At 40.8% G+C, this 27,029-nt stretch overlaps 1 protein-coding gene across 2 annotated transcripts in view; it reads right to left on the bottom strand.

Moving 5' to 3' along the window:
• tmtc4 (transmembrane O-mannosyltransferase targeting cadherins 4) overlaps positions 1-25,746 on the bottom strand; it is a 46,851-nt gene extending 21,105 nt beyond the window's left edge. For both annotated transcript variants that reach the window (XM_060825843.1, XM_060825844.1), the window contains exons 1-14: positions 25,689-25,746; positions 21,413-21,626; positions 19,985-20,100; positions 15,603-15,819; positions 14,427-14,514; positions 13,230-13,327; positions 13,000-13,092; positions 11,168-11,329; positions 9,877-10,079; positions 6,802-6,976; positions 6,557-6,688; positions 4,860-4,939; positions 4,638-4,745; positions 3,595-3,736 (exon numbers count right to left, since the gene is read on the bottom strand). In XM_060825843.1, the coding sequence (XP_060681826.1) occupies positions 3,595-3,736; positions 4,638-4,745; positions 4,860-4,939; positions 6,557-6,688; positions 6,802-6,976; positions 9,877-10,079; positions 11,168-11,329; positions 13,000-13,092; positions 13,230-13,327; positions 14,427-14,514; positions 15,603-15,819; positions 19,985-20,100; positions 21,413-21,577 (1,779 nt within the window). In that variant the 5' untranslated portion in view covers positions 21,578-21,626; positions 25,689-25,746. The remainder of the gene's footprint in view (positions 1-3,594; positions 3,737-4,637; positions 4,746-4,859; positions 4,940-6,556; positions 6,689-6,801; positions 6,977-9,876; positions 10,080-11,167; positions 11,330-12,999; positions 13,093-13,229; positions 13,328-14,426; positions 14,515-15,602; positions 15,820-19,984; positions 20,101-21,412; positions 21,627-25,688) is intronic.
• Between the last annotated feature and the right edge of the window lie 1,283 nt (positions 25,747-27,029).

Raw genomic sequence — 27,029 nt, 5'->3', positions numbered from 1 at the left:
GGACCTTACCATTAAGTGTATAAGTCCTGCTTAGGTTTGCTTTTCCAAAATGCAGCACCTCGCACTTATCTAAATTAAACTCCATCTACCATTCCTCCAGCCCATTTGCCCATCTGATCAAGGTCCCATTGCAATCTGAGATAACCTTCTTCACTATCCACTGCACCTCCAATTTTGGTGTCATCTGCATACTAACTCTACCTCTTATGCTCACATCCAAATCATTTACATAAATGATAAAAAGTAGTTGACCCAGCACCGATCCTTGTGGCACTCCACTGGTCACAAGGTCTCCAGTCTGAAAAGCAACCCTCAACCACTACCCTCTGTCTTCTACCTTTGAGCCAGTTCTGTATCCAAATGGCTAGTTCTCTCTGTATTCCATGAGATCTAACCTTGCTCATCAGTCTCCCATGGGGAACCTTGTCGAATGCCTTACTGAAGTCCATATAGGTCACATCTACTGTTCTGCCCTCATCAATCTTCTTCGTTATTTCTTCAAAAACTCAATCAAGTTTGTGAGACATGATTTCCCACGCACAATGCCATGTTGACTATCCCGAATCAGTCCTTGCCTTTCCAAATACATGTACATCCTGTCCCTCAGGATTCCCTCCAACAACTTGCCCACCACTGAGTTCAGGCTCACTGGTCTATAGTTCCCCGGCTTGCCTTTACTGCCCTTCTTAAACAGTGGCACCACGTTTGCCAACCCCCAGTCTTCCGGCACCTCACCTGTGACTATCGATGATACAAATATTTCAGCAAGAGGCTCAGCAATCACTTCCCTAGCTTCCCACAGAGTTCTCAGGTACACCGGATCAGGTCCTGGGGACTTATCCATCTTTTACCATTTCAAGACATCCAGCACTTCCTCCTCTGTAATCTGGACATTTTGCAAGATGTCACCATCTATTTCCCTACAGTCTGTATCTTCCATATCCTTTTCCACAGTAAATATTGATGGAAAATATTCATTTAGTATCTCCCCCATTTTCTGTGGCTCCACACAAAGGCTGCCTTGTTGATCTTTGAGGGGCCCTATTCTCTCCCTAGTTACCCTTTTGTTCTTAATATATTTTGTAAAAACCCTTTGGATTCTCCTCAATTCTATTTGCCAAAGCTATCTCATGTCCCCGTTTTGCCCTCATTTCCCTCTTAAGTATACTCCTACTTTCTTTATACTCTAAGGATTCACTCGATCTATCCTGTCTGACATATGCTTCCTTCTTTTTCTTCACCAAACCCTCGATTTCTTTAGTCATCCAGAATTCCCTATACCTACAGCTTTCCCTTTCACCCTGACAGGAATATACTCTCTCTGGACTCTTGTTATCTCATTTCTGAAGGCTTCCCATTTTCCCACCATCCCTTTACCTGCGAACATCTACCTCCAATCAGCTTTCGAAAATTCTTGCCTAATAGCGTCAAAATTGGCCTTTCTCCAATTTAGAACTTCACCTTTTAAAAATGTCTATCCTTTTCCATCACTATTTTAAAACGAATAGAATTATGGTCACTGGCCCCAAAATGCTTGCCCACTGACACCTCAGTCATCTGCCCTGCCTTATTTCCCAAGAGTAGGTCAAGTTGTGCACCTTCTCTACTAGGTACATCCACATACTGAATCAGAAAATTGTCTTGTACACACTTAAGAAATTCCTCTCATCTAAACCTTTAACACTATGGCAGCCCCAGTCGATGTTTGGAAAGTTAAAATTCCCTACCATAACTACCCTATTATTCTTACAGATAGCTGAGATCTCCTTACAAGTTTGTTTCTCAATTTCCCTCTGACTATTGGGGGGGGGGGGGGCCGGATCTATAATACAATCCCAATAAGGTGATCATCCCTTTCTTATTTCTCAGTTCCACCCAAGTAACCTCCCTGGATGTATTTCCGGGACTACCCTCCCTCAGCACAGCTGTAATGCCATCCCTTATCAAAAACGCCATTCCTCCTCCTCTCTTGCCTCCCTTTCTATCCTTCCTGTAGCATTTGTATCCTGGAACATTAAGCTGCCAGTCCTGCACATCCCCAAGCCATGTTTCCGTAATTGCTATGATATCCCAGCCCATGTTCCTAACCATGCTGAATTCATCTGCCTTCTCTGTTAGGCCCCTTGCATTGAAATAAATGCACTTTAATTTATTAGTCCTACCTTGTCCCTGCCTGCCCTGACTGTTTGACTCACTTTTGTTCTCAGCTGTACCCGTCTCAGATCGATCTCTTTCCTCACTATCTCCCTGGGTCCCACCCCCCCACCTAACCAGTTTAAATCCTCCCAAGCAGTTCTAGCAAATTCCCCGCCAGTATATTAGTCCCCTTCCAATTTAGGTGCAATCCGTCCTTCTTGTACAGGTCACTTCTACCCCAAAAGAGATTCCAATGATCCAAAAATGTGAATCCTTCTCCCATACACCAGCTCCTCAGCCATGCATTCATCTGCTCTTTCTTCCTATTCCTGCCCTCACTAGCTCGTAGCACTGGGAGTAATCCAGATATTACTACCCTTGAGGACCTCCTTTTTAAATTTCTGCCTAACTCTGTGTAATCTCCCTTCAGGGTCTCAACCTTTTCCCTCTCAATGTTGACAATGACCTCCTGCTGGGCCCCTCCCCTGTGAGAACATTCTGCACCCTCTCAGACATCCTTAATCCTGGCACCAGGGAAACAACACATCATTCTGCTTTTTCTCTGTTGGCCATAGAAACATCTGTCTGTACCTCTGACTACAGAATCCCCTAACACAATTGATCTCTTGGAAGCCAACGTACCCCTCGTTGCATTAGAGCCAGTCTCAACACCAGAAACTTGGCTGTTCGTGCTACGTTCCCCTGAGAATCCATCACCCCCTACATTTTCCAAAACAGCATACCTTTTTGAATCGGGTATACCCACAAAAGACCCCTGCACTAGCTGCCTACCTCTCTTACCCTTCCTGGGGGATCACCAAATGTGAGCTGATAGACCCTCCTGATAGACTGCATCTACTGGTCAAGACCTGTCTGTATATACCATAGCAAGTTCCACATTCTCATTACTCTCTCAATAAAACAGATTTCCCTTGAATTCCTTGTTAGATTAATTAATGACTGTCTTATATTTACAGACACAATTATCTGGAAATACACAGATCTGGTAGCATCTAGAATCATAGAATCCCGACAGTGCAGTAAGAGGCCATTCAGCCCATCAAGTCTGCACCGACCCTCCAAAGAGCATCCCACCCTGATCTAGGCCCCTGATTCTATCCCCGCAACCTCACAGATACCATGGCCAGTCCACCCTGTCCCTATGAAGAAGCAGTGGTAACCACTGTGCCATTGCACCATCCCATCTATGGAGACAGACAGTGATTATTTCAGGTCTTGACACTGAAATTGTCTGATCAGTTGGTTAGTTCCAGGACAGTTTGTCTTTGTTCCAGATTTCCACCATCCCCATTGTTTTGCTCATTTTATTATGGCCACATGCATAAATAACGAACATATTTTCCTGTAAATAAATCTACATTGTATTTCCAACAAACAGAAAGTTGCTTCATTATTTTCAAATTCAGATCACTGTTACCAGGTATCACACAGACTTACCAAACGTCCTAGATTGTAGTAGCAGTCTGGATATTTTTTTCTGTATTTTATTGCTGTCCAGTAACTCCTTTCAGCTTCTTCGAATTTGTTCAAACTGTTCTGCACAATTCCTAAATTCATCCAGGCAGCAGCAAAATCAGGTCTGTTCATTGAGAAGAAAGTGAGAACAAAGTACTGCACAACTGCGTGATATAGAATGTACAGCTCAGAAACATGCCTTTCAGTTCCAGTAGTCTTTACTGGCATTTATCCTTCACATCAGCCTCTTCCCATTTGCACAAGAACATCAAATAGAACCTGGAGTCAGCCATCTGCCCCCCTCAGTTGATTTTAAATAACATCACGGATGATCTACTCCTGCTATACCGTCCCGCATCATCCCATTATCCGTCAATTCCCTTAACATCTCATAATCACCATCACTGATTTCAATACATTCAATGACTGAAAATCAATTGCTCCCTGAGGTAGAGAGTTCTAAAGATTCACAAGCCTTTCATTCGATTAAATTTTACTCATCTCAGACTTAAATTGCCAATATTGCCAGTATTCTGACACTATGGTCCAATGGTCTAGTCACAGGGACACAGCCTTCTGCACATCCACACTGTCAAGTCTCTTAACCATTTTACGTGCTTAAATCAGCTCAAGTCTCCTTGACTAAGCTGGAGAATGTGGACCTAGTCTAATCAATCTCTCCACAAACAATAATTGCCTCATTCCAAAAATGAACCTTGTGAACCACTGTTGCACCTGCTCTCAGGTAGGAATATTGATGAGGGAACCGAAATGGCACCTAGTAAATCAGGAAGTACTCCAAATCTTTATGTATAAAATTATATCCCTTTCCTCCCTGTGTTCATCTAGCTTCAAGTGTTTTATGGATAAAACTATCCTGTGGCAGCAGTGAGTTCCACATTCTCAGCACTTACTGAGTAATGAGGTATCTCATGAATTACTTATCACAGTATTTAGCGACTATCTTGTCATTATGACCTCGAGTTTTCGGTTTCCCCTCAAATTACACACAAATTGAGACGTACTGAATGGCTACAGCTCTGGAAAGCAACTCCTCTGCTTCATGTAATTCCTTCCTTTCCTTAAGGATGTTTCCGAGATTGTTCATAGCATGGACATACTTTGGGTTGAGTCTGAAAAATAAAGGTTTCCGAAATTTCCACCACAAATAAAATTCTTTCTAATTAAAGAGTTACTGTGCACCTTCAACAATATAAAATAACAAATAGAGTGAGATGGAAGAATACCTGACAGCTTCTCTATAGTACTGGATTGCAGATATTTCTTTTCCTCGGTCAGCTAGATTTTTGCCAACATTGTAGTGTACCTGCACAAAAGGAATGCTATCATCAGTACTGAATTACAAGGCTGTATAATCCAGTTCAAAGACATAGTGACCAGCATTAGCCATGGCTTAGTTGACAACTTTCTCACCTCTAAGTCAGCAGGTTGTGACTTGAGCACTAAATCAAGGCCGACTCTGCACTATTGGGGGACCGAAAGACAACACAAGGTGTCAAACTCAGGATTTCCTCTCAGGTCGATACAAAAGATTTGCAGCACTATTTTGAAGCAGCGCAGGGCAGTGCACCCTGGCATTCTCACCAATATTTAACCTTTCAACCAATATCACTTGGAAGCAGATTATGTGGTTGTAATCAGATTCCTGTTTGCAAGGGGTGCTGTGCATAAAACAGATATAGTATTTTCTACATCAGAACACTGACAATACTCTGAAAAGTACTTCATTGACTGTAAAGTATTTAAAGTCCTGATGCTGTGAAAGGTATCATAGAAAATCAAATATTTTATTCCACAGCCAACACATTGTCAACATTATATTGCCAAGTAAATTAAATACAACCTCTCAGAAAAAATTTATTCATAATTTAGTCAGCAAATTAGAACATAAGAGCTAGGAGCAGGAATAGGCAATTCAGCCTCTCAATTGGCCATTTAATACAATCATTGCTGATGTCACCCTGACCTCAGCTCCACTTTCCTGTCTACTTTCCATAACCGCCCCCCCTCCTTTAACCCATTATTAATTAAAAATCTGAGTAAATTTAAGGAGGAGATGGACAATGTCTCAGCATCCTTTAAACTCTGGTGTAGTAAATTCCACAGACTCTCAACCTTTGGACAGAAATAATTTCTCCTCATCTGTTTTAAATCTGTTACTCCTTATCCGAAAAATATGACCTCCCGTTCCAGATTGCTCCATGAGGAAACATCTTCTGTGTATCTACTTTGTAATTCCTTTTAGCAAGTTACATATCTCAATTAGATCTGCTTTCATTCTTCTCAGCTCGAGGGTACAGGTCTAAACTGCTTAATCTCGCTTCGCAAAGCGAACTCCTCACCTCTGGAATCAATCTAGGGAATGTTCTCTGTACTGCCTCCAAAACAACTACATCCTTCCTTCAGTTGTAAGGAAAATTGTATACAATACTTGAGGTGAGGTCTCACTAAAGGCTTGTATGGTTGCAGCAACACTTCCCGACTTTTGTATTCTACTCCTTTAGCAATAAATGCCAAAATTCCATTTACCTTCCTCATTACCCACCGAACCTGCATGCTAGGTTTCTGCGATTCAAGTACAAGGACAGTAGATCCCTCTGCATCAAAGCACTCTGAAGTTTCTGTCCATTTAGATTATACGTTGCTGGTTCCTCCAACCAAAACGGATAACCTCACACTTATCCATGTTAAGTTTCATCTGCCAAATTTGACCTATTCACTGACCTATCCATATCCATTTGTAAAATGTTTATTTCTTCATTGCAATTTACGTTGCCACCTGTTTAGTATAATTTGCAAATCTGCTTACAGTACTTTCTATGCCTGCAGTCAAATCATTATCTTCCATTACAACTTATTTAAATGAATATTTATTGAACATTTGCATTTAGTTTCTTTTCTCCAAATAAGTATACATGCTTACTTTAGCATTGAAGGGACATACAGATAATGCACTTGTGAAAAGATCTTCTTCTGTTCTCCAATGGCAACTGCGCCGGATACACTGCATAATATTCAGAATTACCAAGCCTGCTACCGCAAGAGAGATGATGTTCTAAAGAAAATCAGAGCAAGAATTAAAGACAGTGCTTCAAAATCTACTTCAGGCTTTTATTTTCATGATAACAAGTTAATACAGGGATGGAAACATAAAACGTTTGTGCCTACCTTGAATCTCCTGCCATGCCTTGACAAGATGCAAATGCCATAAGACAAGAGCATGCAATAGCCAGCGCTGGAGAGATAGATTACCCGCTCTGCAATCACAAACCCTACTCGGAAGAAAATGTTTGATGCAGGAAGGAAGGGGATGACCAGAAGTGTGATTCCAGAGGCAAGGATTCTGTAAAATGTATCCAAAAACGATTGTGCATGAATTTAGATAACCCAGTTGAGAAATTCTCTAGCGAGAGATGCATGTTACCATAAAATTAAGTCATCTCTTTCTCTCACCCATACATACATACATACACACACACACACACAAACACACACACAAACACACCCAATCTAATCTTATTAAGTGGTTCACAACACGAGTCACAAGATTTAATAAAGAACAATGATACCAAGGATACTGGCATGGTGGCTCACTGGTTAATACTATTGCATCACAGCGCCAGGGATGTGGGTTCAATTCCACCCTTGGGTATCTATCTGTGTGGAGTTTGCACGTTCTCCCCATGTGACTTCACCTGATGAACGGGCAGTGGTCTGAAAACTTGTGATTTCAAATACACCTGTTGAACTATAAGCTGGTATTGCGTGACTTCCGACTTTGTCCACCCCAGTTCCACACCAGTACCTCCACATCATGGCTACCAAAAATGTTCAGGTTGGGCAGATTGACCATGCTAAATTGCCTGTTGTGTCCTGGAATGTGTAGGCTAGGTGGATTAACATAGGAAATGCAGGGTTGCAGGAATAGGGTGGGGGTGTTAGATACTCTTTAAGTGTCGGTGTGGACCTGGTAGGCAAAATAGCCTGCTTCTGCACTGTAGGGATTGGTGATAATGTCCCTACCTCTGAGCCAGCAGACCCAAGTTCAACTCCCACCTGTTCCAAATGTGTGCAGTAACATCTCTGAACAGGTTGATTAGAGAATACATTATCAAAGAATGACAGCATTAATTGCTTCTGATATATTCGTAATCTCCCCTTACCCAAGAGTCAGAAGACTTTACTTGTAAATCAATGTTCAGAAAGTGATGGCTTTTTCAGTACATATTTAAGAAGAACACCCTACCTATCAGTGCATCATTGACCAAGTTGAACTCAAGAACAGCACCTCAATGATGAGATTATGTCAGGGTCATAAGTACAAGATAGTCACCAACAAATCCAAACAGCAGTTCTCTCCTCAAGTAGTATTGAAGGTGAATTACAAATGCATTTATGGAGATCTTGATCATCTTCAAGAAAAGATAGCTGAACTGGAATTTTCTTTAACGAGTGGAGAGATTGTGAAACTTGCTAACATGGGTTGAGGTGGATTTACAGATGATACAAAGGGATATACACCAGTTGCAGATATGGTTGGAGAAATGCAGATGGTGTTTAATCTGGGTAAGTGTGAGATGTTGCACTTTGGGAGATCAAATGTCAAGGAAAAGTATACAGTTAATAGCAGGACCCTGGACTGCATTAATGTACAGTGAGATCTTGGGATTCAAGTTCATATCTCCCTGAAAGTGGCTACACAAGTAGATAGGGTGGCAAGCTTGCCTTAATCGGTTAGGGAACTGAGTACAAGTCTAAGGATGTCATGTTGCAGTTTTAAAAGACTTTGGTTAGGCCACACTTAGAAGTATTGTGTTCAATTCTGGTCGTCACATTAAGGAAGGCTGTGGAGGCTTTAGAGAGGTTCACCAGGATGCAGCCTGGATTGGAGGGTATGAGCTATAAGGAGAGGCTAGCAAAACTTGGATTGTTTTTTCTGGAACGGCTGAGGCTGAAAGGAGACTTGATAGAAGTCTATAAAATTATGACATGCAGAGATATGAGAATCTTTTCCCAGAGTTGAAATGTCAAGTACTAGAGGGGGATGCATTTAAGGTCCGGGGGGGGGGGGGGGGTTAAAGGGAATGTGAGGGGCAATTTTTTTTTTACACTGAGAAGAGGAGTTGTCAAACATGTTGCCAGGAATGATGGTGGGGGCAAATATATTAGGGGTGTTTAAGGAACCTTTGGGTAAGCACGTGAATATGCAAGGAATAGAGGGCAGATAGATGAGACTAGTTTAATTCGACGTCACGTTCAGCACAACATTGTGAGCTGAAGGGCTGTTCCTGTTCTGTACTGTTCTACACTTTATCAATGTATTTAAAGAGACGAGTTGAACACAAGGCAGAAAAGAATAGAAAGAGACTTTGATAGGGTGAGAAGGCAATGCGTAGAGCTTAAACAGCAACATGGGTTGAATAATGCAGTAAACCTGCTTTTGTCTGCGATAAATTCTATGTAATTAATATTTCAAGAACGTATAGATTCCCCTTCAAATGAATGATGGTCATCCAAGAATTGGCACATTCAATACAATATCCAAGTGGAAATTCTCTGATAAGACTTGGGCCAACAGAAAGAGAATTGTTTTGAAATTCTTCTCTCCTTTGCATTTCTCTATTTATTACTTCTTTCAGAAGACCGATATAAACCATAACAAAGACTATTTGCTTGTGTACTACCCAGTACCTAGGTTAAGAATCGGTCTTAAGGGCAAGCCACTTGCCCTACCTCGTTTTGCAAATCATCCAACACAGGAGACCATTCAGTCCACTTGTTGATGCTGACTCTTGGAGCAGTGAAGCGGTATTAACTTTCAGACTCCAAAGACTTGCAAATATTATCTTTTCCACTCTTACCCTTTTGAAAGATACGGCTGAATGTGGTTCCTTTCGGGAAGAGCATGCCAGATCACAACTCATTGCATTAAACAAAATTCCTCATCTCTCCTAAATCTTCTTGCATCAGAGTTCCTCCAGTTAATGATCCTCCTGCTTTTATTTGTTACCTCCTTAATTATTCTACCAAAGCTTTTCACAGATCTCAATATCGCTATTAAGCTACCCCTTAACCCTCTTTGATTAAGTTGCAAGGGAGGCCTTATAGAAATCAAGAATGTACCACACAGAATAATAAAACATTAGAGGAAACATTGACCATGACTTCAAATTCAAACAGGTCGACCACATGGAAACTTTGCAACTGGCAGCTCTAAACACCTATCAAAACTAGACACCTTACCTTTTTTCATCTGGGTTCATGGAGAATAAAGCTTGAAATATTATCCCAATGAGGATGGTCCAAAATACGAGGGGGGCAAATATTCTAATGTCTCCAACTGATTTAATCAGAGGTAAACAGCCCATTGACCAATCAAAGCACAGCCACCAGGGACAGACAAGTAACCACGTGCTCAAAGAGTAGTAGTAATTATAATTAATGGCCTGATAAAACAAAATAAAGCAAGCATAACATTAGACTTTAGTATTACAATGAATTTCTACATTACCAGTGCTAACATAGTTGAAGATCGATTGTATAACAGAGCAATATTCTATACCAGAAGCAAAGCTAACTTACCCAGTGTAAGACTGAAATCATTACCATTTGTCTTATATATCGGGTGTCAGTGAGAAACCTGCAAGGAGTGTTATTTTGTGATTTTGATAGTAAACCTGAACAACTGGTACTGTGAGCAACTCATCATAAAATCTAACAGTACAGGGAAGCAACCATTTGACCCATTTTCCCCGTACCAGATTTTTGTAAGAAGTGTCTAGTTAGTTCCACCACCCTTGATCTTTATTCTGCAAACATTTTTCTTTTCAAGTATTTCTCCAATTCCCAAATTAATGCTATTACCGAATCTGCTTCTACTGCCCTTTCAGGCAGTGCATTCTAGATCACAACTTGCCACTTTTAAAAAAAAAAATCCCCCTATGGATTTTGTGTCAATGTCTTTAAAAACTGTGCTTTCTGGTCACCAAACTGCCTGCCAGTGGAATCTCTAACTTTCTCTACTCCAAAGAGATCAACCACAGCTTGTCACTACACATAACTGAAATCATACCTGGTAAAACTCTGGTAAATCTTCTCTGCACTCGCTCCTCAGCATTGACATCTTTCTAAAATGCAGTGCCCAAAATTGGAAACAATACCCCAGTTGGGGCCTAGCCACTGTTTATGAAGGGTTACTGTAAATTCCAACATCAGACTTTCTCTCCAAATTGAAAAAAGATTGACAAAAGCAGTAGGAAGTGCACACGTTAAAATTTACATCATATAAAAATCACAACAGCATGCATTCAAAGGGAATTCAGAGCAAGAAAGGAACAGAAGGATATACTCATGAACGGAGAGGAGAGGTGGGAGGAGGCTTGTGTGCCACATAAACACCATAACAGTATTTGTCTTGTGTACATGTTACTTTGAAATGACAACATAAACATTTCTAAATGTTAAATGCATTAGCCTGTGAACAATTTGATTTTTGATCATTAGAGTTCTTTCAAAAGCATTACTGCCATCTTACCCGCACAAGGGCATTATCTGCAAATGATGCTGGGTTATCCACTTCAGTGAAAACTGGGGGCCCTGTGCCCATGATCCGCCAGCGGACATACAGAAGGGCAATCCCGCCAGATGCCACCAGCAGAATGCGTGTAAAAAACCCTCTTTTCCACAGAAGTAGTATCTGAGGACGAGGCAAAATATAACAGAAAAATAAAACAAATCAGTGTAGCAACATACTTCAGCCCACATACCAAGACAGCAGATTTAAATGAACATATTTGAATGAAATATTCTGAGGGACTTCACAGGAGCATTAGAAAGCAAACGCGGCATTGATCCACTTAAGAAGATTTTACATTAAATGATGAAAAGCTTTGTCAAACAAGTAGGTCTTAAGCAGGGCCTTATTGAAGGAAAGTCAGCTGGGGAGGATTAGGACGCTGGGCCAAACAGGGTGAAGACACAGTCACCAATGATGACGTTATTAAACTTAAGCATGCACGAGAGGCTGGAATTAGAAAAGCAAGGATATGTCATTGTGAGGCTGGAGGAGGTTATACAGTTGGGGAGGGATGAAAACTTCGAGCAATTTGAAGAAAGGATGAGAATTTTAAAGTCAAGACATTGCGTGATTGGAAGCGAACGTGGGCCAGTGAATAATCGGGGCGATAGGAAACTGCGACTTGCTGCAATTTAAGGCACATGCAGCAGTGTTTTGGAAGAACTCAAGTTCAGGATTGTAAAACAGGGGAGACTAACAAGGGGCAATTTGGCATGGTTGAGTTTAGAGGTAATGAAAGCATGAGGGTTTCGGCAAATGAAGTGTCATTCCAGTCATTCTAAACATTTCAAATGATCTTTCCACATGAATGAACTGAAGACCTCACACAATGTACCTTTATAATGTTATTTTAAAGAAAGATATGCATTATTTTACTATAGTTACCCATACAATGAAGTGCAGGAGTTCAGAGAGGGAATTTGAGAGCTTCAGACCCAAACAGCTGAGGGCATGCCTCACATGGTGGAATAACTAAAGGTGAGGGTGGTAATAACCCAGAATTGGACAAGTGCAGAGATTGGAGAGGGGCTGGATTTGATCTGATTTATTGTAGTCACATGTACCAAAGTATAGTGAAATGTTTGTTTTGTGAACAGTACAGACAGATCATAGCAAACAAGGATATATACAGATTATAGGCTGCTTAGAAAGAGCGAGGTATACAAGGGTATGGTTGCACAGGTGCACAAAACACGATCAACACCAGCAAGATCAACATGATTTGAATTTAGAGAGGAGCATTGAGCAATCTAATAACAGCAGGGAAGAAGCTGTTCTTGACCTATTGGTTTGTGCATTCAAGCGTCTGTATCTTCTGCCTGATGGAAAAGGTTGTCAGACAGCATCACTGGGGTGGGAGGGATCTTTGATGATGTTGGCAGCCTTTCCATGGTAACAAGAAGTGTAAATGGTTACAGAGATAGGGAGGGTCAAAGCCATGGAGGGAGTTGATGACTGAAGATTGAAAATTTTAAAACCAGTATTGCCAGATCTGAGCCATTGAAGGTCATTGAGCACAGGGATGACATACAAACGGAATTTAGTGCAGGCAAGAACATGGCAACAAAATCTTAGTTGAACTTGGAAGTTGTGTGGCCAGTCATAGAACACTAGAATAATAAAGTCTGGAGATAATGAAGACATGGATAAAAGTTTCAACAGCAAATCATTTAAGGCAGGGAAGGAAACTGATGATATTATGGAAGTGGAAGGAAGAGGTTTGGAGATGGAGAGGAATACAGACTCAGTTTAGGGTTAAATAAGAAGCTAATCCATAGGCATTGTTTTACCTCAGATAATTTGGGCTTCCGTAACAGTGCCATGCCTAGTTGTAGGATATCCATTTTGCAGATCACAAGTGCATCAAAGACTGTATTAACACCCTGAAAGTGTAGACATACAAGGCGATAAATAAATCTGCATAGAGCTATCAAATTGTCAACAGCAACTTAAACACACTGAAAGCCAGCAAAGCATAAACATGCATTTTCCCAACTGAATAACGGTGACACTTTCTCACCAGAACTGTGATACCCTGTTCCTTGCAAAGCATCGCTATTGCACAAAGCAACAAGCTGGCAAAGATCCAGTAAAAAGAGAACTCTCCTTCTGCATCATCTGAAAAAGAAGCAGTGCAGTAATTGGTCTTAATTTTGAAGTAGCAGTTGACACGTCTTCCAAAAGTAATTACAGTACAGATCAACTACCCATCTCCAGGGCAAAAGTCAGGAGTGCAACAAAACTCCTGACAACAAAACTGAATGAGCTTAGCTCTGACACTCAAGCAGCTTGACCTCATCCAGGACAAAGCAGTTCACTTGATTGGCACCCCATCCACCACCTTCTTACATTCACTCTCTCCATCACCAATGCACAGTGACATCAACATGTACTGTGTACAAGATGCTGTCGAACAACAACTCATCATGGCTCCTTAGAGAGCGTTTTCCAAACCTGTGTTCGCTACCACCTTGAAAGACAAGGGCAGCACATGCATGGAAAAACTATCTGCAAGTTCCCTTCCGAGCAACATACCATCCTGATTTGGAATATGTTGCTGCTCCTTTGTTGTGGCTGTATGAAAATGCTAGTACTCCATTGTTAGTCTGGGACTCACTCCCTCTCCACTCTATGGGTGGACCTCCATACCAACCATGGACTGCAGCAGTTCAATGCATTAGCTTACTTCCACCTTTTTAAGGTCATTTAGGAATGGACAAGAAATTTTGGCCTAGCCAGTGACACCTGCGTACCATAAGCAAATTTTTTAAAAATGTATGATTATAATAAATAATCTAGCATCTTCACAGGAATCTTGATTATGCAGGATTCGATTAACCAAATTTCGGATTATTCAAACAAGATCGCAAGGTCCCGATGCTTGGCTAACTATGTTATCCAGCGTTCAATTAACTGAACAAAATACTCCCTGCCCGTGTCCTTCGGATAATCTAGGTTCCTCTGTACATAACTCCTTTAGCAAAGTAAAACATTGCAAAGCTGGTTTTACTCTCCAGCCAAAGTGGTTTTTTATTAATGGATATTAATATTTTCTAAAAGCCAGTATTTCCATCAAATCCCAGCAGTTTCCTGCCTGACACTAAGTTAAAATTACCATGAATATAAACTTCAATGGTATCACCATGTAAACAGATTAGCCATTGTTATGTGACACACGTATTCTGGAACAGATACAATCTCTGAACAGGCTACATACATTTTCTGAAGGCTTTACAATAGCTGATGAAGGACAATAGAAAGAACAGAGCACAGAGGAGATCTGCCCTGCCAACAATCCCAGCAACCTGGAAGACAAGAATCAAGAAAAACTAATGAGTGCTTCATTACCATTGGAAGGTAAATTTATGTAGATTACACTCTCGTCTGGCTTCCCGTCACCTACCCTCCTTTAGCCAAACCTACTCCAAAGGTTCAATGGCCTGTATGTAACTCACACCACTGTACCCACTGACCAACAGGAATTTCCAGTCTGGCAATGCCTCCGATTTTAAATTCTCACCCTCGTGTTTACATTCTTAGGCCCCTCCCCACCTCTTCAACCTCCTCCATCCTTACAATCCTCTGATCTCTAATTCTGGTCTCGTACGTCCTACACTTCATTTGATACACCAATGGTGACTGTGCCTTGTGTTTGAAGCTTTCAAATTCCCGCGGCATGGTGACTCAGTGGCTAGCATTACTGCCTCAGCCCCAGGGACCCGGATTTGATTGCTGCCTCGAGCAACTGTCTGAGTGGAGTTTGCACATTGTCCCCGTGTCTGCGGGGGTTTCCTCCGGGTGCTCGGTTTCCTCCCACAATCCAAAGATGTACAGGTTAGGTGAACTGACTGTGATAAATCACCCATAGTGCTCAGGGATGCGTGGGCTTGGAGCATTAGTTAGGGGAAATGTAGAGTAATAGGGGAATGGGTCTGGGTGGGATACTCTTCGGAGGGTCGTTGTGGACTTGTTTGACCAAATGGCCTGTTTCCACACTGTAGGGATTCTAATTCTCCCTGAATCTGTCAACGTCTCCATTCACCTTTAGCCTGTTATTTAAAATCTAACTGTTGGACCAAGCTTGTCCTAACATCTCACAAAGCTCACTGATAAAATCTATCTGATAATCTTCTTGGAAAGCACCTTTGAATATTTTACAGTGATAAAGGCATTATGTGAGAGCAAGTGGTTACTGTACTTAGAAAATTAGCATCCCTACTGGATGAATGAGAGATTTAGGCTCTCCTTTTATTTCCATAAACAATCTGCTTGCCTGAAGTGTGCATTTCTATAGCTGGACATAACTAGCTTGTACCGAGGTCTTGATTTAAAGAAATGATACTCCATGAATTCCCACAAATTTATAAAATCCACTTTGAAATAATTTGCTTACACTCTCTGTATGTACTGGATGCACAGCAAAGAACAGTGCAGCTAGAAATGATGCTTTTGGTGCCCTATTGAGCAGCCTCCCTTTCTCATCATGTACTAGACCACCTAGAAGTACCGAGAAGACATCAAGAGTCATTACAGAGATCACACTGTGAAGTGCAATGTTGACCACGTGGAAGCCAACTGGATGCAATCCTCCAGCTATCAGGTAGTTCAACCTAAGAGAAATGAAAATATAGACAGATCCAAAAATTACCATGAGCTTAATCAGCATTCAAATTAGACACTGCTCTGTATTTTATGTAATGTTTCTACATAATTTTACATTTCTTATTTTCTTCTTGCTTTACTGCATTTATATCGCTTACTAACCCAACTACAGAAGCTACCACAGGAATGAGGAGTTATGCCAACATAACTTGTAAGTAGATGTGCAAATTACTTTTAGTTATTTATTCATTCATTCGTTCACCTGATGTGGCTGTCGCAGGCAAAGCCAAATTTGTTGCCAATCCTTAATCATCCTCAATGTGTTAGTGAAGATTTACCTTCTTAAACCATTACATTACATGTGGGATAGGTATACCCATAGAGCCACTAGAAAGGGATTTCCAACATTTGACCCAGTGTCAAGGAAGGAACAACATTATCATTACAAGTCAGGGTGGTGGGCAATAGTAATGTGTTTATTTTCCCTTGCTGCCCTTGTTCCTCTAAATGTTCTAGGTTTGAGAGATTTTAAAAAGGGTTTGCCACTTGGCATTATATAGGATTGTACTGTATATGGAGTAAGACATTGGATCTGCATCCACATAGATCCCAGTGGATCAGCATACCCACATTGTGCTCCATGGCATAATAACATACAGAGAGGTCAAATGTGTGTCGCGTTAGGATGCATGTGAAGACCTTTAAAAATAGTGGGGTGGGACCTAGTTAAATAAATCTCAAACTCATTTCTGGCTAATACCATTTTCGCTGGTAGGGGAAAGGGACATTGCATGAATCTCACAGCTTTAAAATAGAAAGATGCTGGGTTATTTGAGAACAGTGCTGTGTATAAAAAGACATTTTTTGATGCCCCAAGCACCTGAACTCACTGTGTACGATTCATGAATTGATAGAGGAAGACAAAGATCATATTCACACTTCAGGAGTGTTTAGGTGTTACAAAGCAAGTTATTTAAATTCCCAACCCTTTAAAGCAACAGGCCCTAGCTCTCCATTAGGGTAAATAAAACATTGGACAGTGGGTGGCTTCGATTGAGAAACCATTGACTTAGCTTAGGAAAAGCCACTTGCACATGCTCCTACAGATTAAATAGAAATCAATATTGATGTTTCCCAATGGCTATTATTACAGCTGAGCCCATTATAAATTCTTGGTCAGCTTTAAAAGCTCCCAGAAAACCTTTATCTCAGCAGATGGCGGAGTTCTTTTTTTGAGAGACAGTTTTGGGAAGCAATTAAAAGATTATCTATGTTTGATGTAGTCATTGAATTAAAGCTTGTTTGCTTTTAAAACAGATTGACAATGAAGGCATTTAAACTCTCTTAATTAATTTAATAAAGGATTTTCTGTACCAAGTTGCATTAGCGAAAACTCTTAGATTGTTTTTTTTATTTGATGCATTTCCAGATGGCTCTCAAGGCCTGCTTGTTGTGGATACTGAGTTAATGACGACAGAAGTAGTTTGAGGGGGTTTATAGTGATGTCAAGCTTAGGGCGTGAGGACTGGGCCTACTAACTAGCCATCCTCTGTATTTTTATTTGTCTGCAGCCCTCTCCATTTGCATCCATTGTTGACTCCAACCAAACCATGTTTAAGACTTGCTTGTGATGGGGAACTTTATAGAGAGATGGCAAATTTCTTGCTTGAGTGGCCTCAGTAGCAAAAATCTGGCCCAAATCTTTTTACTAGAGACTTGCAAATGCTACTGTAAGCTGACAATGTATATTGGTGGAGACCATATGAAAAATCCTTGATAAGTGAATCGAATTGACACCTCTATCTCACATACACACCATGCAAGGATTGGACTGTTCACCTTGACATCGAATTACTACTGTTACCTGAACATACAAAGGAAAATAACAGGCAAGGGGCTGTGCTGTATTACAGAACTTATAGTACGGATGAAGGTCATTGGCCCATTGTTTTTCTCTTGGATGTCATTTAATCTATAATCTATAACAATTTTTTTTATCTGCCTGTGCTGCTTTAGTTGATCAATTGAGAGGCTAGTTGGTGGGTTTATTTGGTAGGCAGTGCCTGACAATCATGTCCGCAAGGATTGCAATAAAATTTTAAAATATATAATTAACCAATTGCTATCCCGAATAAACAGCAGAGTTTCCAAGGATAACCCCATCAAAAAATAAAAAATAAAGCTCTCCCTAAACATTGGGGAGGGGTGGTCAGAATGGCTGGAAAGGGAAGGAGTGACATAGGAAGAAGAGGGTGAAATGGTGTAGGAATTAAGTGAGCATGTGAAGGGTTGGTCTAGTGTGTGGCATGGGAAGATGGTACGGGACATGAAGTTAAATAATGGCTGCGGTAAAGAAACAAGGCAGAGAGTTTGCAGATGTGACGGAGGTCTTGATTAACAGTTGGAGAACCAGCGGCACCCTCACCTTGGGAAGGCCCACCACATCTGTACCTTCCAGGCACTTAACTGGGCATTTCATGGGATCAAAGACCCCTGGAAGAAAATCCCCCTCCCTCCCTCCCATTTCCTGTTCGAGGCCAGCAGTGCTTCTGTACTCAGCAGCGCCACAGCAGAGGGAGTGGCTGCTGTTGGTATAACAGCTATCCAAAGCCTCATCTCGAGGACAGGCCCAGGCACATGCAAATGATGGCACAAAGTGAGCCACAAAGGTCAGAGGCTTGCCAGCAAAGACAATAGGTGGCTGCTAGCAAACCTCTCCTCCATAAAGCTGGGGAACCTCCAGCCCTAGCTCTAAGAGCCCACAAGTAACTCTGACAGGACTTACTTGTCATGCTCCCCTTATAGCAAAACTTTGTCCTACTCCTGGGATGAGATCCCTTCAATGGACATTAAATTGCACATTTGATGGTCTCAATTGGTGCTGGGATAAAGAAGACTCTCCATGGATCAGCCCCAGCCCCAACCCCTTCAGGGCAAAAGTGAAAAGATGGCGGGTTCCTAGTGGCTACCCTCCAGCCTCATTGAATGCTCCCCATCATGGCAGAGGGCACACAATTCCAAAAATTAATGACACCCTAATTACTTTGTAGCCCACTTCGATTTAAAAAAAATTGTAACTTCAGCGGTTCTCTAATCCTTAAAATTGTATTAGTAGCAAAAGACATACGGTAAAAGACAGAAGGGCAATATGCTGTAATGAACCAAACACTGCTACAACATTGGCCTTTATACAGGCCTTCAGAATAAAGAACTTCACTTGCAACCATAAGATTTTCCTTCTCTATTCCACAATCTGCAGTACAAGCACAGAGGTGGTGCACACAATTAGATGGCACTCCATTAGGGTGGCACAGTGGCTCAGTGGTTAGCATTGCTGTCTCTCAGCACCAGGAACCCGTATTCGATTCCACCCTGATATGACTGTCTGTGGAGTTTCTCCCTTCTCCCTGGGTCTGCATGGGCTTCCTCTGGGTGCTCTGATTTCTCCTCACAGTCCAAATATATGCAGGTTAGGTAGATTTGCCATGCTAAATCGCTCATAGTGTCCAAGGACGTGTAGGCTAGATGGATTAGCCACAGAAAAAGCAGGGTTCCAGGGAGAGGGATAGGAATATGGACTCAATGGGCCAAATAGCCTGCTTCCACACTGTAGAGATTCTATGACACCTAACTGCACAATACTGCCAGAATGAAACCTTCACGCCTCTAGATTTGCTCAATTTTGTTTTATTTGCTGAGTTAATTATCCAAACATGTAACTATACATGGTTAGGGAATAATTTTAATGAAATCAAACCATCTTAATGATTTGCTGGCAAGTAGTAGGCTACAGTTGGTCATTAAGTGTTAATTTAATCTATTTATTGAAACTTGCTTTCTGCAAACTGAATGCCACATTTATCAAACAGTGAATGGCCTTAAATAGGATAAAATAAATGACTGTGGATCATAGAGCATTGCTATGCTTAATAATGACCTTCAATACTCTTAACCCAATACCAAAAATGTAAACAATAACTGACACTTTGTAACACGAATTTGTGCACAAGAATACATTATTTCTATCAATTTAAAGGCACAAAAAGCAAAATAAAAATCATCTTAAGATGAAGTGAAGTGTGAAGATGGATACTTGATTATACCGGGTGCATGTACCATAGAAACATTACAGTATAAAGATGAACCAGATTCTCACCAATAACACAGACCTACCTGAATGTAAGCACTGTAAGTGGTCGATAAGATTTATGACTTGTGTTGCTGATCAAGTTAGAACCCCAGAAGTCATGTTCCCAAAGGTTGCTAAGTGGTGTCTCTGGTCTAAGATCCTGACATGTGAAGGAAATGCCAGGAGTTAGTTGATGCAAGTTTCTCTTTGTCTCCAGCACAGACCCCCTTGGCCTCGCTCATCCCTCTCCTTTGTGAGCTCCCACAGTCCCACTAACGCGGGCGATTCCAAAGCTACTCCAATTTTGGCCTCTTGCAAACTGACATTAATTATTCCACAATAGGTTGCTAAGGCCAGATGCTAATTCTCTCCACTTGCTTTTCTCCAAAGACACTCCTTAAGAGAGAGTGTGGTGGGGGTGGGGTTCAGATTTCTTTCCTTTAGGGTTGATAATGAACCAGTTGTATGTTTTTGACAATCCAGTAAAGACACATTGAACATCTCAACTACTAGACCAACAATGTAACCAACGAATACTATCACCCTACAGCTATTAGAATGGGATGTTCCAATTGGCTGCTATTAAAACCAGGCATTAATGGATTGCAAAAGCCTCTCTCTCTCAATTACATTATTGTATCTATGTAATTATATGGTAAGTAGAGCACAGAAACAGGCCATTTACTCCAACCAGTTTATGCTAGTATATACCGTTTTTGCAAGCCTCCTCCAGCTCAGCCTACACAGGGGAACCACGAAACGCAGGCTGCGTTGTGGTTCTGGGCAGGGTTTGGGGAGTCTGCAATTCCTTCCACAATGCTACACCCACCTTCCTGCCAGATTTCCAGAGCCTGCATGGATCAGTAGTGAGGGAAAGTGCAGCAACATGAAGAGAAGACAACCATTTAAAGTGTCTTTCTATCTCATGCATTTATCCACCTCCCATTCAAATGTATCTCATGCCATTCACTTGGTGATGAGTGCTCCAGCATTACCCGAGATTTCAGGACATATCCTTTGAGTTCCCTACTTGATGACTATTGAAGGCCCCTAGTTTCACTCTTCATCGCAAGAGGAAACATTCTCTCTTCATCCATTTTATCAAAACCTTTCTGAATTTTAAAGACCTGTTAGGCCCCTCTCAGTTGTCCACATTTGATATAAAAGAGATATTTGGTCAGTTCGTCTTCTCATGATAAGTATAAACTCACATTTCAAATATCACCCTGTAAAATTGTTTTTCAACTATTCCAGTATTCCCTTTCTTTTTGTACTGTACAGAATACTCAAACTGTGATGCAACCAATGTCCAATACCCAATACAATCATAGCATAACATCTCAGCAGAGGTGAAGCATGTAAACTATGAACATCAACAGCACTTTACATAAAACACTTTCACTTTTCAATGAAAATCCAGCAATAATTATTTTGCAGTCCACACCTGGACTTTTAAATGCAAAACCACTTACCTTGTTGTTGATGATAGCTTCCGAATCATCAAAGACAAACTCCCCGTCATAACTAATGCCAAAACACAGAATAGCTAATGCACCAATAATAGCCTTTGCCCAATACTGAGGGAGCTGTGGCACTGGTAAGGTATTGTCCAACCTCCATGCGGACTGCAACATCATGCTAAACCTTGCACCATTTCCAAGATGCTGGCATTCTGCTATCCATAACCTAGGAAAGGAAGCACAAGATCAGTTTGAACATATTGGAAGACTTCATGAATTTGTTAGGCAAAGATCGCGAGCTACATGTAATGCTTTAACAGGGGTACTTATACAATGAATGTATGGTTGCTGACGCTTACTGTCCTTAAGGTTTTGAGACATTGAATCAGTTAACCATTGCATCACCTTCCACTAGAACCATTTAAATGTCAACTGGGAAAACAAAAAGCCTATTTTACATTTTGGCAACAAAAACAGAAGCTGCTGAAGAAATTCAACAAGTCTGCCGCCAGCGATGGAGAGAAGACAAAGGTGGGTCACTGGTTTTGAAACTTTAACCGTTTTCTCACCACAAATACTGCCAGATCTGCCGAGTTTCTCCTGCAATTTCTGTTTTTGACTGTTTCAGATCTCCAGCATCTCAGTTCTGTTTTATTCTAGCATTTTTTTTTAAGCTGACTGAATCATTGCCAAGTGTGAGTTAACTGTCTTCTCTGATAAACTCTAATGTGTTAATAACTGATAAAGGAAAATAGTCAATGGAAACAAAACAATTTAATGTTGAAATGATCCTCAGATTATTTTGCGTGCAGGAGTGCCCTGGAAATTAATCTATAATACTTGGAATGTCCAGTATAATCCTATAATGTTCGCAACTTCCATGAACAGTCTTACGGAGTCATACTGCTTGGAAACACCTTTTTGTCCAACCAATCCACGTTGACCATCCTCCCAACTAATCTTGTCCCACCTGCCAACATTTGGCCCATGCCCCTCCAAACATTTCCTATTCATGTATTTAGCCAAATGTTATGGACTAGGCCAGACCACTCAAAACATTCTTAAGCAGACAACCCAAACCATAACTTTGCAATTTGTTTCGGTAAGTGTACAGTGAAAATTACCCGGAGTACATTAGCTAGGTTGACTACCAGGTTTTAAAACAGACAAAAGTTTATTCACAAAATTACACAATGAAACACAGAACAAAATAAAGAACCCCTGCAGAACTCAATCTATCCAAACTAGACTTAAGTATGCTGTTCCAAATATACACAATAGTCCCAATAAGCAATCCCCCTCTTAAAAAAAAACAGTAAAAATGGATCAAATGTTTACAGGTTGAAGTTAGAAAGGCAGAAGGAAAGAGAGAGTTTAGCAGCCTGCTTCCATACAGCTGAACTCCTAACTAGTTGTGGACTGAACTGCACGGCTAAAGAGCTGACCACTCCCCTTTCATTATACAGGTCACTTCTAAAACATGATCACTTTGGCCTGAAGTCTCATCTGTTTACATACAAATAAATGGCCTCTCAACATCCTTTTTCATCTATGTACTAAACTAGTCACCTCTGAGCTGGGAGGTTTTATCAGCCCTCTGAAAAAAATCAAGGACAATGTATTATTGAGAGAAGGAACAGCTTTTAGAAAAAAACAACCCTCATAAGGACACCTTGGCAAAAAAGGAAAAATCCAAAAGGTCTTACAGGAGAGATATCGGAGAGAGGGAGAATCAGCCTAGACCTGCTTCTTTGGGTCCATTAGCTTCACAACTGACTGACTGGCTAAAACCAAACTAGAGAAAAGCTGAGCTGGGAGAACTGGCCACTCTCCTTTCATTGAACAAATATTTTCTCTTAAAATTTGAAAGCATTGTGGGCGGCACGGTGGTTAGCACTGCTGCCTCACAGCGCCTGAGACCCGGGTTCAATTCCCGACTCAGGCGACTGACTGTATGGAGTTTGCACGTTCTCCCTGTGTCTGCGTGGGTTTCCTCCGGGTGCTCCGGTTTCCTCCCACAGTCCAAAGATGTGTGGGCCAGGTGCATGGCATAGCCATGCTAAATTGCCCATTGTGTTAGGTAAGGGGTAAATGTAGGGATGTGGGTGGGTTGCGCTTCGGCGGGTCGGTGTGGACTTGTTGGGCCGAAGGGCCTGTTTCCACACTGTAAGTAATCTAATCTTAAAAAAAGCATTCTCAAGGAGTTCAACACGGACTTTTTGCTTTTATGACCTCTCTTAAAAAAAACCCAAGGACAACCTAACCTTGTTAAAGGAGCAGCATCATCACAACTCTAACAGGAACATGATGACTCTGACCTCTTGCTTATCTCACATTTGAAAGCCTTCCAACTTGACAATCATCTCCTTTACCTGCAAACAGTCTTGGCTGTCAGGTTCTGCTAGTATGAATGAATTCCAATCGCCAAATATCTGGGATAGCATACTCAGGAAAAATGTAAGTTTGTTAAGGGTAATCATCACCCATGGAGCTTCACTTCAATGAACAACCATGCTCAGAAGAGGCAATAGACGAGGACAGAAAGTGTGATTTGGATGAATAAGCCATTCAGCCATTCCCTAAGTTTGCTAATAATCTATACTTTAATTCCATCTACCCATCTTGGTTTCCCAACCCTTTGCACTGTTACCCATCAACAATCTGTCTTAGAATGTGAAAAAGGGTTGCCACTGACAGGTTAAGGAATAATAAATGTTCTCAGTTGGTAGACACTTTCACCTGTTATGACCTACTGGGATAGCATGCTGTAAATAAAGCTACAATATTTCTATTTTAAAATGTTAAACTTTTTTTTCCCAGTTGCATTCAATATCCCAATTTACCTGACTTTCAGACCAAGGTTGATAGAAAGGGCAGACCAGGTTTGTGCTCTAAACAAGAATTATTACTTATGATAACAAATTTGACCACAGCTAAAGGTCTCTTGACCTAAACCATTGGTATAGAACAATGTGATTTGCTAAAACTCAAATCTTCTATAAACTTTCCCTGACACACATACACAGACAAACAATAGATAGCAGAGATACATTAAAATCGTACAGTCAGTTCAGTGGCCTTTACTTCCAATTCCAATTTAGAAATTCAAAATTCAAAACTTACACTAGCTGGTAAAGGTTTCTTCAAGATTGAATGAAGTTTTTACAGCAGAGAACAGGTAGTTAGCGAGTTTTGAGAATATTTGTAGCTCAGATTGAGGTTTTGGATGTAGGTTTGCCCGCTGAGCTGGAAACAAAACGAACCTTCCAGATCATCAAGCAAACCTACATCCAGAGAACAGGTAGCTTCTGCTGGGGCAAACAACTGTATCTTTCTCCCTCTCTCTAACTTGTTTCCCGTTCCAACCAGCTCAGTTAGCTGAGAAACAATCAACATAATGTGTAAACAATTAGTTGGCTCTTGAGCATCTACACATTGCAAGAATTTGTAGCCACAAAGAAAAAGTCAACAATAGGCACGGGATAGCTTGATAAATCTGTTTTCAAAAATGGTTGTACCTTTGCAGGCCACAATTTTCAAAAACACAAAAATACAAATGTCTTACACTTCTGAGAGACAAAAAATTGGGTTGGTCAAATCCCACTCTAGCATTTGAGCACAAAAATCAAAGCAGATACTGTTGGTGCAGCACCAAGGGATTGCTGCAATGCCAGAAGTGTCATTGTTGGGGTGAGAAGTTTAAACCAGGGTGCTCTTCTCCCTCTTAGATGAGTGTAAAGGATCCCATGGCATTGTTCAAAAAGAAGGCTCTTTTCTGCAGCATCCTTCAGTCAACATAATCAAATACAGATCATTTTGTCAGAGCCATATTAGTGCTTTTGTTATTGTGTTGTGTGCAAACTTGCTGCCACATTGCTAAAATTGCAATAGTGGCTGTATTTCATTGGCACTTTGGGACTTCTTGAAGTGCTGAAAGAGGCTTTAGAAATTCAAAACTTTAGTTTACAACTGAATTTCCACATCTTTTCACTGGAATTAACTAATTTCAATTTGGAAATAACTTTATTAAATGAAAAACGGCTCTTTAAGTTGGAAATAATCCCACTTACTTTTTGAAATTATGTTTAAATTGAAAATAGCCGCTTTTAGTTTAGAAATAAACTCTTGAAATTGAAAATATTTCCTTTTAATTTCTAAGCAAACCTACAGAAAACTTTTATTTTAGGCCTGTTTAAGAAATCACTTCTGATCCTCAACCTACAGAACGGGGGGAAAAAATTATCCTTAAGCTTGTTATTTTAATTTTATTTAGGTTTTATTTTGTTACCTCCCAGGAAAGGTTGTCCGCAGGCCTCTGAATCGGCTATCCTCATAGCGGAACCGAAGGCTCAGCTCAGAACTAGCGGTGAGTGGGTGGGACACGTTTCTTCGTCGGACTCACTTCCGGTGTGGTGAAGGAGGACGGTTGCGCCTGCGCCAAACCTAAGCTGTCAATCAAAGCTTCACACCCACCCAGAAGCGCTGCAGATGCTCAGAAATGGTGCAATGTTTTGCAGAGAGCTTTAGAAAGTTAAAACGAAACGTGAACGCGTAAAGGGAAAAAGATAAAAGTTATTCGTGTTAAAACGTCTGGTTTTTTTTTGCATATCCATGAGGTAGTGTCAACTTTTAACAAATTTTACATTAATTTATTGTGTGCATCCCAAGCCTTCATGGCACCAACAAACCTCACTAGTATACAGCACCTTTAGCAAAATAATTCGCTGAGCATTGATTATACATTAAGAAATATTAGGGCAAACAGCATAAAGTATGGTCATAGAGGGAAGGTTTTAGAAAGTATCTTAAAGAAAGAGATTGAGAGAGAATTCCAAAACTTAAGGCCTTAGCAGCTAAAGGCAAAGACATTTGTGGTAGAATAAAGTCAAAAATGTTAACAGTTGAATTTTTAAATCTTTAAAATGTATGGCATTTGGGTTCTCAATAAACTATCACTTCCTCATTTAGCACCGCAGCAATTTCTAGCCGACAAACCAACTGGTTGAAATCAAGTCTCAACAAAAGTAAAATGCTGGAAATCTAGGATGACATTAAATGCTAGAAATGCTCTATAACACCTGTATAGAATGGAACAATGTATTAGGCTAATGCTCTTTCAGTTAGAAGTTCGACCACATTAGAATAGTCATGATGTGGAGGTGCTGGTGTTGAAACTGGGGTGGACAAAGATAAAAATCACTTTACACCAGATTATAGTCCAACAGGTTTATTTGGAAGTACTAGCTTTTGGAGCACTGCTGCCTGATACATTTTATTTTGTTCAAAAAGCAAGCAATCTGTAGGCAGTCAATGGAGGCAGTCAATCCCTGTAACGTTTTATAAATTCCTACTTTGGAAATAGAACCAGACTGGCTCAAGATTGGGTCAGTCTGGCTCAGTCAGACTCTAACCTCACACCTTTATTGCATTGTCTGAGCTGAGATGTCACCTTTCTCTTTAAAACCTCAAGTTATCTCGAAAATGTGACTTGAAAGAAGTTCTGGGATTTATGTATTAATGAACTGAAACCTGCAACCCATTCTAAAAGATGAAAGACCTAACAGCAATCTAGGTTTGTTCAATATATCGTATCGGTTGCATATATGGCAACATGATCTTTTGCTATAAA

Source organism: Hemiscyllium ocellatum, chromosome 6 (assembly GCF_020745735.1).
Source record: "Hemiscyllium ocellatum isolate sHemOce1 chromosome 6, sHemOce1.pat.X.cur, whole genome shotgun sequence".
In the NCBI taxonomy this organism is placed as follows: Eukaryota; Metazoa; Chordata; class Chondrichthyes; order Orectolobiformes; family Hemiscylliidae; genus Hemiscyllium; species Hemiscyllium ocellatum.
This window is presented reverse-complemented; position numbering and strand designations above follow the sequence as displayed.